At 58.1% G+C, this 15,840-nt stretch overlaps 1 protein-coding gene across 3 annotated transcripts; it reads left to right on the top strand.

The window, feature by feature from the left end:
- Zbtb7b (zinc finger and BTB domain containing 7B) lies at positions 1–15,825 on the top strand. 3 transcript variants are annotated; one of them, XM_038311155.2, is made up of 4 exons: positions 1–55; positions 211–309; positions 12,041–13,212; positions 13,542–15,825. In XM_038311155.2, exons 3-4 carry the CDS (start codon positions 12,047–12,049, stop codon positions 14,002–14,004), a joined length of 1,629 nt encoding a protein of 542 aa, XP_038167083.1. In that variant the 5' UTR covers positions 1–55; positions 211–309; positions 12,041–12,046; the 3' UTR covers positions 14,005–15,825. The 3 variants fall into 3 exon arrangements, with proteins under 3 accessions (XP_038167083.1, XP_038167084.1, XP_038167085.1); XM_038311156.2 differs by having other exon boundaries at positions 6–38; XM_038311157.2 differs by lacking the exon at positions 1–55 and adding an exon at positions 640–761 and having other exon boundaries at positions 88–309.
- The last annotated feature ends 15 nt before the right edge of the window (positions 15,826–15,840 follow it).

Genomic DNA, 15,840 nt, shown 5'->3' with positions numbered 1-15,840 from the left:
GGGAGGGGAGGGATGGGGGAAAGCAAGCGGGAGGACAGGTGAGACAGCAGGACAGGTGAGGCGGGCCCTGGGGGGGGGCGGGTGGGAGCCAGGTGAATGTACGGCTCTCCGCGGCCAAGGGGGGGCGGGCAGCAGGAGGAGGCAAAGGGTGGCGGAGGAGGAGCCCCCCAGCAACGAGCGGCGAGCCACTGACCGCGGCCTTCTGACCAGGACCGGAGCAGGGCCCCAAGCCCCCGGGCCTGGCGGGGGACGCGCTTCTTCCCACACTCTGCATCTGCAGCTCCAGCGAGAGGACCCGACGGCTGAGAGGTAAGTGAACCCTACTTTTTTGTCCCTTGGCTCGGGGTCCACTAGACTCAAGCGTACTGCAGTGTCCTTCGTGCGTCCTGTGAGACCCCTGTACACACACACACACACACATCAGATTTCAAATAGTCGCATTCCCTATAGCTTTCCTAGGTCTTTGGAATTGGTTTTTAACTTGAAGGAAAAGGTAGAGAACTACAGCCTTCCCCCAACTCTGGGCGGAGGGTCTCCAGAAACTTTCTTTACACTTCTAATATCAGACAGACTGTAAGCTACGGGATGGAGAGGGGGTGAGCTGCGCTGAACTTCTCCCAGTCGCCTCCGTGACTTTAGGGGGAAGACCCCAAGCCCGACCGAACGGAGGGAATGGAAATGCTGACGGACTCTAACTAGGACAACGCGTGCCCCCCCCCCGCCCTGCTCCGCGCCCCCCTGGCGCGGTGGGCTGGACCCAGGCCAGTGGCATGGGAGCTGGGGGGCGGCGGGAGGAACCGCGACTCGGGGGGAAAGTTACCGGCTGGACTATTCGGTTTCTTGCGCTTCTAGAGCCGCGTCGTCTCTCCTGCGGTAGTGCGGCTCGACAGAACGACCCCTCTGCCCCTCCTGCTCCGCAATCACATTCCCTTCTCTCAAGCTGCAGCCCCACCACCACCTTTTCAAAGTCAGCCTTTGCTCTCACAACTCCTCCAGCGCGCGGGTGGGTGATAAGAACTCTACCTACCACCGTTTTGCCGCCGGCGCCGGCGCACCTGCCCTAACCAGAGCGGGGGTCGCCGTGTGGTAGAAATCTAGTGCGCGCCGCTGGCAGAGGGTGGCCATTCAAAGGGGTGGGGGGCGCTGCTTTCCATTCCCAGCTTTCTCTCCCCTCCTCCCACCCCACCCAAGTAAGAGAGCGACGTGTCCTGGCCAGAGCGAGGGGGGGTGGGAGTGGGGGGGGGCAGCGTGGGCAGCGGGTTGTGCCCGGACACGTGCCTGCCCAGGCGCCCCGGCCCTGCTAGTGTTTGGAGAGAGGGCGGGTCCCCTGCCCCCCGCCCCGCACATCCCCCATGTATCAAAGGGCGGCTGAGACGTGGTGAGACCTCGGGGCGCCCTGGGGGGCGGGGGGTAAGGCGGGGAGCCTGGGTCCAGAGCAGGGGAGGGGCTGAGGCGCCGGTGCTAGCTGACCCACAGGAAACGAGCACTGCTGACCTAGTTTGGGACACCGGAAGTGGGTGCTGGGGAGAGGGGGAGACCGGCAAGCTGTCCTGGCTTCCGGGCCAGGTGGAGGGCGTTCTTGAATTGACCCCCGCCCGAATGCTTTGGAGACCCCTAGCTGCAGCTGAGAATGGGAATGAGTCAGCGCAGCTATTTCTTCTTGCCCCAACTTATTCCTAGAGAAGGGGACCGTTTATCAGGGGTTGGGGGAGCCAGATTGGAAAGTGAGGAGTTAAACCAAGATAAGAACTCTCTGTTCCCCAAGGGAGTGTGTGTTTTGGGGGGGGCGCTAAGGCCTGGAGGATTATGGAGTTGCGTTTTGCTACCCCACACACACCAACTGGTTTGGTCACCCCTGTACCCTCCTGGCACTGTTTATAGAGAGCTGGCATGGAGTGGACACTAGATTGGGAAGAGATACTGGGCATAAGTATTGTGCTGGGCTGGAGAAGGGCATATTTGTGACTGGGTTTGGATGGTAGTTAGTGTTCCTCCTTAGTGGCAACTGGGGAGAAGGACAGGGGGCTCCCCCTGGAGCAGCTGATGAAACAGGGAGAAATCTCTGCCAGTGCTTCTTGTCCCTGGCCCCCGGGACCCCAGCTCCCCCAGCGTGCCTCTGTTACATGGTTGCTGTAGGCACGCTGCTGCCTGCTGACACCCCCAGACACTGTCCCCTCCCTTGGGCACCTCCCCCCAGCCTGGGGTCAGGAAGGGGTTAATATTGCCAGAAAGGGGCTCTGGGGAAGAAAGCAGTGCCCACTAGGCTCAGGTGAAGAAGACAAGCCTGCTCTAATGGGCCCTTCTCACCGCTACTCAGTCCAGGTGATACAGCCCCAGTGTCCGGGAGACAGGTGTTGCCCTCTTCCCCTTCCCCATGGTGCCCCCTGGCACCCACCGCCCCCAGCTCCTCCTTGGCCTAGTGCCTGCCCCAGGAGGGCGCGGCGGGCAGCGGGGGCTGGGCTAACAATGCACCATCGGGCCCTTTGTGTGCTTGCACTTGGCACCCTGGGGAAGAGTGGGGGAGGGGACCCAGCAGGCAGGGGGGGTGGAGCACCTCTGGGGTGGGGACAGTGAAGGCTTGGGGAGAGAAGCCGAGAGTGAAAACAGGTGGGGAGGAAAGGGAAGTAGGTCAGATAGAGTGCTGGCCCCCCCATTCCAGGCCAAGGGTAAGATGAATGGGATCCTAATGGCATCATGTTGGTACCCGAGGCCCAGCCCAGGAGTGGACATTTGGGGTCAAAAGTTACTAGCCCAACAGACTGCTCAGGTGGAGGAGGCAAGGCCCTCTTCTAGATGACTGAGAGGCCCAGTTCTTTTGGCACAAGGCCAAGGACCTGAAATGGGGAATAAATGGGCTCCAGGCAGGGCAGTGCCCTCTGATAGAAGCCTCTGGGCCTGCTTCAGGGCTTCCTGCCTCCAGTTTGCTTGGCTCTCTGACCTTCCTGAGAGTTAAGACAGCCCTGCCACCAGGCCTTGGGGCTTGTGCCTGTTTTGGCCTAGGGCTGAAAGGAGGGTGGGGGAGGAAGGTGGAGACAGGCAGATGGATAGGACCCTGGCATGGGGTGTGCCTGCTCTGGCCTCTCCCCCTCCTGCTGAGTAAACTCGTGAGTAAACTTGACGTTTTGCCCGGACAGTTTGAAGTTGCCTTGCTGCCCCCCCCCCTCCAGTCCTGCCAACACAGAAGCGGCCAGGTGCCAATGCAGGCCTGGGGGACTGGGGAGAAGGGGACAGAATGACTTGGGTCCACCACCATCACGGACTGGAGGACCAAGACAGACCCCACTACCACCACTTAGCCACGCTCAGGCCTTGGCAGTAATCTTGTGGCCTGTCAGCGTTTGTCACAGAACTTTGGGAAACTAAGAAAAAAAGTGTCTTCAAAGCCGTTCTCTTGCCCATCTCTACCAGGGAAAGATACCCAGTGGCCATCTGGCTCCCTACGAGGCCATATTTGATGTTGATAGGCCACTAGTCCAGGAGGAACTCCAGCAAATGCCTCAGTGAGGCCAGAGGAGGCCTCCCTCTTCTGGCCCATAGCCTGAGACGGGTGGAAGCAGGTGGCACAGGGACATTAGCTCACTCCTCCCTGAGGCTTCTGTGGTCTCTGTCCTGCCATTCCGCTGACCTCACACCTGGGCCTACCCCGCAGCTGCCTTCACAGTACTTGCCATGGAGCCCTTACCCCAACTCCTCCCAGCTTTCCTAGGACCCAGCAAATGCTGTACCGCACCCAGAGTTTCAGGGTGCCCTTGGCAAAAGAGGGCTGGTGACGGGCAAATGGAGCCAATAACACCCCCCCCACACACACACACACAATATGTTACTTCGATACCACTGAACATAACTAATTCCTCTTATGCCTTCCCAGGTCACCAGAATGGCAGGAGAAATGTCTTCCCAGTCTCTGCCACGCCTCAGAGTGGGGCTCCCCCAAGAACTTGCTTTCGACTTCATGTCTCTGGCTTCAATTTCCTTCCTGTTTCCACCCCCCCAGCTCCTCCCCACCCATATGCCCCTTTCAACAGACATCCTCTCGACCTTCCTTCCTTCTTTTCTTCCCCCTTTGCCTGGAATAAGGGGGTCTTCTCTCCCCACCATGAACCTCCTAGCCTGCTTTTACTCTTAAATAGTGCTGGGCTTGGAGAGGTCCATGACCATTCTCTCCCTAACCTACCCACTAAACTCTTGAGAAGAGAACCCAGGGCCCCTTAAGGGAACTACAACTCCCAATGTACATGTAAAACAGCTGTGGTGCACACTGGGAGTTGTAGTCCTCTTTGAGCTCTCAATTTGGTTGAGTCTGAAAGTGTTTCTGGGTAAGGGTAAAGTCCGGACTGGGATGGGTTGCAACGTAGAGACCCTCTGTATTCTCCTTACTTTGTTCTTACCATTACATTCCCATATAACACCACGCATTGACATGCACCTCTCATGCTAAGACATACTACCCATCCTCACCTTAGGATGAGCCCCACCCAGGAGATGCCCACACCCTGCCCTGATGCCCCTGGCAGGGGAAATGAGGGGCCCCATGGACTCCTCCCTTGCCCCCCTGCCCTCCAGGCTAGTTCCCTCCCTTTATGGGGATCAAAGGGCAGGGAGCAGCCCCACCCTGCTCCCTCACCAGCTCTAGGCATTAGACTGAGGCTCTCAGGAATTGCAGGGACTTTGGTGCCCAAGCATTTGCAGGGGGAGTGCTGGGAGACTGGCGCCTGGTGACAGGAGAGACGCTGGTCCCCACCTTGGGGCGTGGATCCTTCAGTAACTGCTCACAGGTCTATCCGTGTTCTGTATCAGCCCTGAGCAATATGCTTCCTCTTAAGGAGGTGGCTTAAGGACAGGGTCCTGGGGCTTATCTATAGGACCTCAGGGGCCTGGGCCCGCCTGCCTGGCACCAAGGCATAGAAGTGACCCTCCCCCACCCCAGGCCCACAGTTGGCATAGGGCACTGCGAGCAGGGGGTAGGAGGGAGAGGCGGGCAGGACTGCCAGCATCCTGGTGGGTAGCTGCCAGCCAGGCCGGGAGCCGGTGAGGAGCAGCAGGCCAGCGGCACTGAGCCAGCAGCTGTTGGGGGTAGCAGGGAGGGGGTATCTTAGGAGACATTTCTGTGATTCTCTCTGAGCCTACCAGAACCTGGGATGGCCTACTCTCTGGAGGACACTGGGGTATCTTTCATTCCAAGAGTAAGAAATTCCAGGAGTTGCACGACATTCTGTAGCCACTCATCTCCTCTCAGAGCTTTCCTGAGTTGCCCCTCAGGCCCAGGCGGGTCCCACCCAACCAGCCAGGGGAGCAGTGGCTTGCGCAAGGGGTGGGGCTAGGAGCTTCCCAGAAGATGCCCCCTCCCAGCTTCTTCCTCTTTCGGTGCCTACAGCTCCCCCAGTATGTCTACCCCTCCTCAGCCAGCTCTGTCCCCCTGGTCACTGGGGTCCTGGCATGAGTGCTGCCCCCTGGCCTGGTTGGCAGGACTGGCGCCCTGGCGAGGAACTGTGGTATGTGAGTGGGTTTGGGGTGAGGCTATGAGGAGGGCGGGTGCTGCCTTGCCCAGCCCCTGAGGGCCCCAGCCTGGTACAAGGTGAAGAGAATCCGGACAGCTCCCAGCAAGGGGCAAGGGCTTCCTAGGTTCTGGAGGGTCTCCTTATGGTCTCTCAATCCCACATACCCCGAGGGGCTGGGACCTGGGCACCTGTCACCCTTGGCACTGACTGTCCTGAGTTCCCCTCCTCCCAATTTGGCCACTGCTGTCTTCTGTCCCCTCCCCTCCCTTCTTCCTTCTCCTGGTCCCACCTCCAGCAACCTCTCCCATTGCTCCTCCTCACCTCTGTCCTCCTGGACTGGCCTAGCTCCTACCTTTCCTGCCCCTCACCTTTTTCCCCTTTTAGGACTGAGCAAGGACAGGCGGGGGTGGGGACAGCTGGGGCTTTGGGCATTGCAGACAGATTCTGGGCCCTCTCCCACGCTGCCAGCTCTTCTGTAACCCCTCCCTCCAAGCTGGGGGAGGGGGACAGCACCCAGAGGGTTAAGGCTGCAGGGGGAGGGACTGGGCCAGGTCGTGGGCGGCCCCTTTGAAGGAGGGAGCTGGAGTGGGGGAACAGACACCCTAACCCCCCCAGTTATCCCTCCCCCACCCTCCCAACGTGCTGCCCCCAGGGACCAGGAGGAGTTGCCGGCAAGGCCCCTCAGCGTTCAGGTGAGTAGGCCCTGCTCTGGCTCAGGAGGTCAGGCCCCAGGGGAGGCTCGGAGGCCTAGAATTGGCCAAGGGTCAGAGGAGAGCTGAAGAACAGGCTAGGAAGAGGGTGCCCAGGTTTCACTGTAGGCTTTAGGGAAGAGGAGCGGAGGCGCTGAAGTGTGGGGAGGCTTCAGAGTCTAAGGGACCCAAGAGGAGCAAGAAAGGCAGAAGAAGGGTTCCACAGAAGCTTGCTTGCTGGGCCGGGTCAGGAGGTTGGACAGGCCTTCAAGGAGCTGGGCTCCGGGGACCCGGCTGGGGTGTCTTCTGGGGCTTGGGGGGGCTCAGGTTTCTGCCTGCGGCTAAGCGGGTGTGGAGTTACCAGCCAGCTTGGTTACCCAGCCAAAGATATGGCCTGGGGGGGAGGGGGATACAAGGTAGACCCTGGCACTTTGAGTAGTCTCCTTAGCCCTAAGAAGAGCTGGCACTGGCTAACCAGACTCTGCTGGGAACCCTGATGACCAGGGTCTGTCCAGTGAATGGTTACCTGGCTCAGGGTGGCCACTTTCTGGGGAAAGTCCAGTAGCTTCAGGGCTGGAAACTCTGACGGGCAGAGAGGCACTTGCTGTCCCCCTTACCCCACATCCGCTCTCGCCGCGCACCCTACCTCTCCCACCTCTTTTCTCCAAGTGGCTCCCAAATTTTGGTCCTCTGCTTCCTTCACAAGGCAGGTATGGGTACCCAAAATTAAACTATTTCTTCATTAAGACCAGGCTTTGTGGAACAAGCCCTGGTCTTGATTTGGCTCTTCCGCCGTGCCTGCCCTGCACAGGCTTGAAGAGGGACACTTGGAGCGTGGTTGATGTTGGGCTCAGGAGAGGTCAGTGAGAGAAGTGATGGGAGAGGGGAAGAAATCTCTGAGGATGGTTCCTAGCAGCAGTCTGTGGGACAAGCATGGGAGAGACGAGAAAGCCCATCAGAACTAAGGAAGGGAACCCAGGTTCAAGCCTGTGCTGGGAAGAGGAGGCCACAGCCAGTGGAAAGAAGAAGGCTGAAAGACTGAAAGAGAGGTCCAAACAAGGAAGGCTGAGAGTCAGGGGCTGCCGGTGAGCTGGGGTCCCCAGAGGTGGAGATGTGAGGCTGGGGAAGCGGCGCCCCATTCCTTCCTCCGCCATCTTTATCTCGTTCCATTCTCCTTGATGGCTAAAGGGCCGTATGCGAGAGAGAAAAGGAGCCTGGTGGTAACCCTCAAATCAGGAGCCCCTGCACCAGGATCGGGACCCACTGGGAGCTTAACCCCCACAGCACCGGGAAGCAGCCAGCTCCCCTTGCCTCCTTCCCCCTTCGTGGCTTGCGGTCTCTCTTCCCCGCCTTGGCCCCCAGGAAGTGTGAGTGCTGGGGGTGGTGAGGTTAGGAGGGGGGGAAGCGTCACATGGGGGATGGGGAAGACATGTACAAGTTTAGAGGGGCTGCAGAGGAGAGCTCCTTTAAATGTCTTGGGCATCCCTGGACCCAGGACCTGTCTTTTGGCCCTGTCTGTGTAAGTTCTTCCAGTCCTCCAGTGACATGTGGCTCAGCCGCCTCACCTGCCTGAAACTGAGCAGTTACGATGTCAGTGACCCTTTGGCCCCAGAAAGGTTGGAGGGAATCATGGAATACGGATTCCTGGGTCCCCAATAACTTTGAACTGTCTGTCCAATTTTCCCTATCCTTCTGGTCCAGCCACAGGCTAAAGCCCTAGCTTCGTGCAAACTGCGTTCCAAAAAAACAGGAAGAGAACCTGAGGCTGGAGCTGGGGTTAGGGGGTGGGGGCAGAAAGGAGAAAGAGGGGGAGGGGTGACCAGCCCAGGCACCAGGAGTCCTGGGCAGTCTTGGGTCTCAGTCATCCCTAGCAGGAAGGTGTTTCCGCCTGGTCCTCACCCTCTATGGTCCTTTGGCAGAGAAGGGGCCTTGGATGGGGGCGGGGTGGGTGGTGATGCTCTGTGCTGCTGCGTATCAGCCCACATCTATTTTTTACGCCACTAATCCTGGTTCTGTCGGCTGCCCCCCACACTAAGCCTCAGTCCCCTAATCCCCAAGGTGGGGAGAAGGGGGAGCCAGCTTTCTTTGGCTGCCCCATTCAGGGCCTCCTATGCCTGCCCTTCAGCTGGCTCAGACCGGCATGGTTGGCCCTGGAGCCCCTCAGCCCTAGTCTGGAAGCTGCCTAAGGTCAGCACCTGAAAGATTCTAGCTGCCTTTGTCTTCTCGAGTAGACCAGCACCCTCTGTGTTTGGCTGTCTGGTAGACACTCTCTAGCAGGTGCCTCTCAGTACTGATGGGTAGGTCATAGGGACTCCCATCTTGGTCACCCTTTACCATGTCACCCTCAAGTTTTCCCCCACGAAAGGTGTTGCAGGCTTGACACAGGGCCTGGTTTCAAGAAAGCTGCCCACTGGCCTGGCCGGTCTAGCAGGCCTGACAATGAGGGGAGCCTGGGGGGGTGGCAAGAAAGAGGGGAGTGATGGGGCGGGGCCCCCAGTACTTTCCCCTACCAGGCAAACAGACCAAACAGACCTTGCCTGGTTCCCTGGCACAGCTGCCCCCCCTCAACCACCACACACACCCATGCCCACAAGGTCTTAGCAAGAGGGGGCATGCCAGGCTGGGTGGGGATGGGCTGCCTACATGGGGCGTCTCAAGGGGACTGGGCCCTCTGGGATACAGATGTGGGAAGGGTGCCCAAGATGGGGTGGGCACACTGGCACCAGTGCCCCACCCTGGCAGAAAGAAGGGGAGGCCTCCACCCCACTAACTCCTCCCATATGATAGAGCTAGGAGTGCCCCCTTGGCCCGGTTGGCACCATCATAGTTCCAGGTGGCACCTCAGTTGGTATGGGTGCCAGGGCTAGGGGATTTCCCAGAACACCCTCTCTGCTGTATGCCATCTGCCTCCATAGTTCTTCCTCGATACCTTGTGGCCATAGGCATTGGATTTGGGCCTAAGGAACTAAACACCCACCCTTGCCCAAGCCCTGTGTGAGTTGGTGGTGAACCACTCAGACCTGTACCCTGATAGCAAGATCAGCCAATCAGTGCACCTGCCATACCAAGTTGCCATGGAGATCAGCCCTGGGGTGGGAGAAAGGAGACAGGTTTACCAACGGGAATAGATGGAGTGGGTAGGGAAGGAGGGTGAAGGATGGGGTGAGCCACGTGTCTCCGGGTGCCCAGCTCAGCCAATAGGCAGCAAGGATAGCTCCACCCATGCCCCTTAGGAGGAATATGACGCACTTGGGCCCAGGAGGGTGCCCACTGCTGTTTAAGTGGCAGCCACTGCTGCTGCTTCTACTCTTGGTACCCACCTGATGTTTGTTTATTCTTAAGTCCTGGGGCCTTTCTAACCATATGTAAAGTACTGGAAGGGAGAGGACTCCATACTGCTTGGTCCCCCAGGAGGAGAAGTGGTCTGGGGGCTTAAGGTGGGGACAGGTGAGCTATCTGGGGGTTCCCAGGTGTTGCTTCCAAGCAGACAAGTGGCTCCTGTTCACTTCATACAGCGCTCCATCTTTGCGGTGAAGGTGGCCAGCAAGTCAGCCACTGTGACAGTGTAATTGTTATGTCCCAAAGAGGAAATGTGTAGCCCCTGACTTCCGCCCCACCCCCCAAAGGTCTTTCCCGTAGATGGCTAGGGTTGGCCAGCTGTTGGAATGTCAGGGAGGACACAGACAAAATGTCACAGGGACCAGAGGGACTTGCCCTAAGGATTGCCTTTACCTACAGGGAGGACTAGGCCTCAGCACAAAGGAAGTGACTTGTCCAAGGTCAGGCATCTCCCTGGCTCCCTCAGGGTGAGTTCCTTCACGGAGGAGAGGGGCCGACCTGTCTCCCTGCAGTTCTCCCAGCAGGGCCGTGTGCGCTGGAATCTGCCCAGAGGCTGAACTACTGACTGAGCCCTACTGTGTGGCAGGCGTTCTGCCACACCTGGCCTCACTTACCCCTCTCAACCCCTGGAGTCAGCTGGAATTGTCCAGTATCAGGATGAGGAAAGAGGCTCAGAGATAAAAATCACTTGCTTAAGACCAAAGCTAGGAATTCAAACTCAAGCCTGGTTGAGCCCAGCTCTGTCCGAGCCCAGCTGTCCAGTCTCTGTTCGCTCTAGGCCAGTGGTCCTCACCTTCCTACCACTGAGCGCCGAGACCCTTTATCTTCTTGTCACTGCAGCTTCATAACTGTAGTTTAGTGCGTATGTCAATGTCCGTGTTTCCCGAGGTCTTAGGTGGCCCTGTGAAAGGGCCACCCGCTGGCATCCAGCGGAGTCCAGACCCACGGTTGAGAACCACTGTTCTAGACTAAACCTGTCAGCGCTGATGGGCTGGGCTTTTGCAGCTTCTCTTCCCAGCCCCTGTTTGTTTGTTTGTTGTTGTTGTTGTTTTGGTTTGGTTTGTTTGAGACAGAGTCTCTCTACAGAGCTCTGACTGTCCTGGAACTTAACTTTACTGACCTCAAACTCACAGAGATCCACCTGCTTCTGCCTCCCAAGTGCTGGGATTTAAGGTGTGTGCCACCACACCTGTTGTCCCCAACCCCTTCTTGTGTAACAGGAAAGTATTGGCCAGACCACTGACTGAGCCCTTACTGTGTGCTAGGCACTGTGCCACACCTGGTACACCGGCCCTCACCACAGAGGCTTACTTGTTCAAGGTCATTCAACTAGGCCACTCACCAACCCTTGCCCTCCCCACCCCTCTGGAGAGGCAGGGTCCTCTGGAACAGGGAAGAGAGATGGTGGGGGAGGGTAGGGGTGGGACTTGGCCTTTCAGCAGCAGGGGTGATGCTTATCTGGGGGGGCAGGAAGTACCTGCGCCAGTGACACCCCAGCATCGGGTAGCTGCTCCTTGGCCATGAGGGAGGATGTGGGGAGCGGGGATCTTGAAGGAAAGATGAACTTTGGGTGGCTTTCTGGGGGCGGTGGCATGAGGAGGAAGAGGATGACTCTTTTTCATTTGCTTTTTGAGACAGTTTCTCTGTGTACTACTCCTAGCTGTCCTAGAATTCACTCTGTAGACCAGGCTGGCCCTGAACTCACAGAGATCTGCCCGCCTCTATCTGCGCAGGGATTAAAGACCTGCGCAGCCCCATCACCATCTGGAGAGGATGGTTCCTTTTGTTTGTAGGGTATGCTTGTGACAGAACCGAGACATGCCTTACCTGACAACTTTGGTGTGTTATCATTCTCAAGTCTCCTTGGCCTCTACCAGAGCTACCAGGAGGTTCTACCAGAGACCATTCCCCAGTTTGCAAATGTCTGAAGAAGCCAGTGTCACCATTTCCTTCTAGTACTTCTAGTTAGTTTTTCTGAAGCCCAAACCTTTTTTTTTTTTTTTTTTTTGAGACAGGGTTTCTTTGTAGCTATGGAGTCTGTCTTGGAACTTGCTGTAGACCAGGCTGGCCTTGAACTCACAGAGATCCACCTGCCTCTGCCTCCCGAGTGCTGGGATTAAGGGTGTGCGCCACCACCGTCTGGCTCAGTGGTTCTTCTTAAGGGTGAGGGAATAAGGAAGGTGAAGTGGAAGTCTATCTGAAACTAACAGAAAGGCAGGACTGCCCAGAAGCAGACTAAAGCAGTACAAGGCTTTGGAAGGTGTGGTGGGGCTGGGGCTGCCGGGTGGCCCTACTCACTTGGCACTTCACCTGGAAAGCAAGTTGCTTCATCTGTCCAAACAGCAGTTCCTTTGTACTTGACATGGAAGGAGGTCACACTTTGGAAGGGTATGGGATACTAACAAACATAAAGCACTTAAAAGAGTGGCCAGTATGGAGCCCTCCTCCAGTAAGAGAGCCAGCTCCCCATATAGGAAGAAGGGCTCTAACCTCACCCTCTCCTTGACCCTGCAGGAGAAGATGGGGAGCCCTGAAGATGACTTGATTGGCATTCCATTCCCAGACCACAGCAGTGAGCTGCTGAGCTGCCTCAATGAGCAGCGCCAGCTGGGCCATCTATGCGACCTCACCATCCGGACGCAGGGGCTGGAGTACCGCACCCACAGGGCTGTGCTGGCCGCCTGCAGCCACTACTTCAAGAAGCTCTTCACGGAGGGTGGGGGGAGCGCGGTTATGGGAACAGGAGGAGGTGGCGGGATGGCTGCTGGAGGAGCAGGGGCCGGTGTGTGTGAGCTGGACTTTGTAGGGCCAGAGGCCCTGGGTGCCCTGCTTGAATTTGCCTACACAGCCACACTGACAACCAGCAGCGCCAACATGCCAGCCGTCCTCCAAGCTGCCCGGCTATTGGAAATCCCCTGTGTTATTGCTGCCTGCATGGAGATTCTACAAGGCAGTGGGCTAGAAGCCCCTAGCCCAGATGAGGATGACTGTGAGCGAGCCCGACAGTACCTGGAGGCTTTTGCCACTGCTACCACCACAGCCTCAGCTTCGGGAGTGCCCAATGGTGAAGATAGCCCTCCACAGGTGCCCCTCCTCCTACCACCACCGCCACCTCGACCTGTTGCCCGCCGCAGCCGCAAGCCCCGAAAAGCTTTTCTTCAAACCAAGGGGGCCCGAGCAAACCATCTGGTCCCTGAGCCGCCCACGGTACTCGCCCATCCCTTGACCTACGAAGAAGAAGGGGTGGTTAGTAGAGTGGGCAACAGTGGGGGCAGTGGGCTTGGGGACAGCTACAGTCCTCCCGCGGGTGCTGCCTCACCTCCTGAGGGGCCCCTGAACTATGAGGTCTGCGAGGGTGAGGAAGAAGAGGAGGAGCTGGTATATCCCCCAGCCTATGGGCTAACACAGAGCAATGAGCCCTCACTATCACCAGAGGAGCTGGGCTCGGATGAAGATGCCATCGATCCTGACCTGATGGCCTACCTAAGTTCCTTGCACCAGGACACCCTGGCACCCGGCCTGGATGGCCAAGACAAGCTGGTGCGTAAACGCCGTTCACAGATGCCCCAGGAGTGCCCAGTGTGTCACAAGATAATCCACGGAGCAGGCAAACTGCCACGACACATGAGGACCCATACCGGTGAGAAGCCCTTTGCCTGTGAGGTCTGCGGCGTCCGCTTCACCAGGTGAGCACCAAGTGGGGCCCAGGGCCTAGAGTGGGCTGAGGTGGGTATGGGATTTGAGTGAGTGACCGCAGATGGTTCTAGTAGGGTCCAGAACTCTTGCGAGTTCCTGGAACGAGCTGGGAGGCCAAAAGAGGCAACCAGAGAGGATGCCTGCAGACTGTCTAGTGCCCAAGAAGGTTTCCTGGGTCCAGAGGCGCAGGTGGTGCAGGGCCCACTAAGCTAGGAGCCAATCAGAAAGAGTATCGTGGGGCAGTGCTGGGGAAAGAGCAGGGAGGAATGAGAGTGGGACGAGGCCTGACCGGTGCCACCCTTTCCCCTGCTTGCACCAGGAATGACAAACTGAAGATCCACATGCGGAAGCACACAGGAGAGCGCCCCTATTCGTGCCCACACTGCCCAGCCCGCTTCCTGCATAGCTACGACCTCAAGAACCACATGCACCTGCACACTGGGGACCGGCCCTACGAGTGCCACCTGTGCCACAAGGCTTTCGCCAAGGAGGACCACCTGCAGCGCCATCTCAAGGGCCAGAACTGCCTGGAGGTGCGCACCCGAAGGCGCCGCAAGGATGATGCGCCACCGCACTACCCACCCCCCTCTACCACCGCCCCATCCCCCGCTGGCCTTGACCTCTCCAATGGCCACCTGGACACCTTCCGCCTCACTTTGGCCCGATTCTGGGAGCAGTCAGCCCCCACAGGACCCCCAGTCACTACGCAAGGGCCCCCTGAGGAGGAGGAGGAGGGGACACCTACCACACCACAGGCTGAAGGTGCCATGGAGTCCTCTTAAAAGAGGGATGAATGGCCAGGCTGGAACAGCACAGGCCTGGGATGCCGTGCCACACAATGGGGAGCACATAAGACAAGTGGTCAGGGTTCCTGAGCCTCGTTGGCATCAGAATCAACCCCCTTTTTCCCCAGAGCCTTCATTCCAATTCCAAGCTGAGGTTTTGGGGCACAAGCTCTCTAGATTGGGCTGATCACCCAAGGCGTTATACATGAAATATCTATGTGTGTGTATCTGTATGTCACATACATTGCACATATATATATTTACACACACAGTAAAGATAGGGTCCCTGTCCCCAGCTGCTACTGGGGAATTGAAGCAATAATCTATCTTTGATTTGTGGGGTCCCACTTCGGCTATGCGGGTTTCTAGGAGACTGGGGCTTGGGACCAAAGCCTTGCCTCACTCCCATGCCCCCTGGGTTTTGGTTGTGTGTGAGGGGGTGGACTGTCCCTCCCTTCCGAGACCCCTCCTTCCTGGTTTCTGTTCCCTTTTCCTGGCAGTAAATTATGCAAAGGGGGGTGGCAAAGGAAGGGTAAGTGGGGGTAACATGGTAGAAACTTGAAAGATTGGGGTGCGGGGTGGGGGAGACTGGGCCTGTAAGGACGGAGCCATCCCAGTTCCCCCCCACACACACCCAGTTCCAAAGCTGAGTCATGGGGTCCTGGAGAAGGGGGCAGGGTGGCTTGATTGGTTCGCCCGCCCCTGGGGGTAGCAGAAGGGCTCCTCCCAGCTAAGGGAGCTCTCCACCTCTCCCCTCCCGCGTCCCGGGGCAGGGAATGTCTTGTTCCTGGCGCTCCCTCCCTGGGGCCAGAGGGCAGGGCGGGCCGGGCGTCTTACCCTCTTCTCCCCACCTCCCCGCCCAGGTGCAAGCCGGAGCCGCCTCTGCTGCTTGCTGCCCCTGACTCACGCCCGCCCCCGGGCTGGCAGGCGCTGGGTGTGGGTTGGGGTGAGGGGTTGAGGTAGCCTTGCAGGGAGTGGGCAAGCCAGCGCCATCTGGTGGCCATGCCCTGTAAGGGCGAGCGCCCCGCAGCGACCACTTTCGGTGAGCTAGTGTCACACCCAGCCATCCTGGCCTGTGAACGGGTGCCCCTTGCCAACACGGTAGCTAAGCAGCTCACTTGCCCCTGGGAAAAGTGAGCTGAGGAGCAGACCTAGGGGAAAGGAGTCCATTCCTTAGACCTTGCCCGTCGCTCTTAGGACTGAGTCCACCCCCATTCTGTACATAGCCTCTTCTGATGGTCTTGTTGAAATCCAATTTCACATTTTAAACTACCAATTCTCCTGGGGTGGAGAAGAGTCTTCACCCTACCCCTTCCTCGCTGGGTGCTGGACCCCCATTGCGGCCTGGGCTCTGCCTTGCACTATTCCCCTACCCTCTTTGGCCTGGTGGCCCTTCCCCCTCCTTAAAAGGGGCAGGTTCAGGGGCCCGGTGCTCTCCTCTCCCCATGCACCTCCATGCCCATTTGCACAGCTGCCCAGGTACCCCCAACAGTGGGGAGGGGTCAAACAGGGAGGGGTGGCGGGACCAGTCCCTGTATCTATTTAAAAAAGTGATGATGTAATATATTAGAAGGGAGGTCAGGAGCCCTGGGCCTCATCTTAGCATTTCAGGTGATAGGGGAGCCCAGGGCTGGAGAAACCTGGGGCTTAGTCCCAGAGAGTGGGCACACTGTGACTTCCACTCTCTCTACTTGCGGCTTTCCCACTCAGTGCCTTAGTGGGGGAAAAGCGTTTTCCCCCTCCCCGTCCCCTTCATCTCCCCCTGCCCCCACCTCGGGTGTAAGTGATGGAAGAAAGAATAATAATTTAAGATTCATACTTGTGTCCACTTTT

The sequence above is a fragment of the Arvicola amphibius genome, chromosome 14 (assembly GCF_903992535.2).
Source record: "Arvicola amphibius chromosome 14, mArvAmp1.2, whole genome shotgun sequence".
NCBI lineage: Eukaryota > Metazoa > Chordata > Mammalia > Rodentia > Cricetidae > Arvicola > Arvicola amphibius.
The sequence above is the reverse complement of the archived record's forward strand: the minus strand, read 5'-3'. Positions and strand labels throughout refer to the sequence as shown.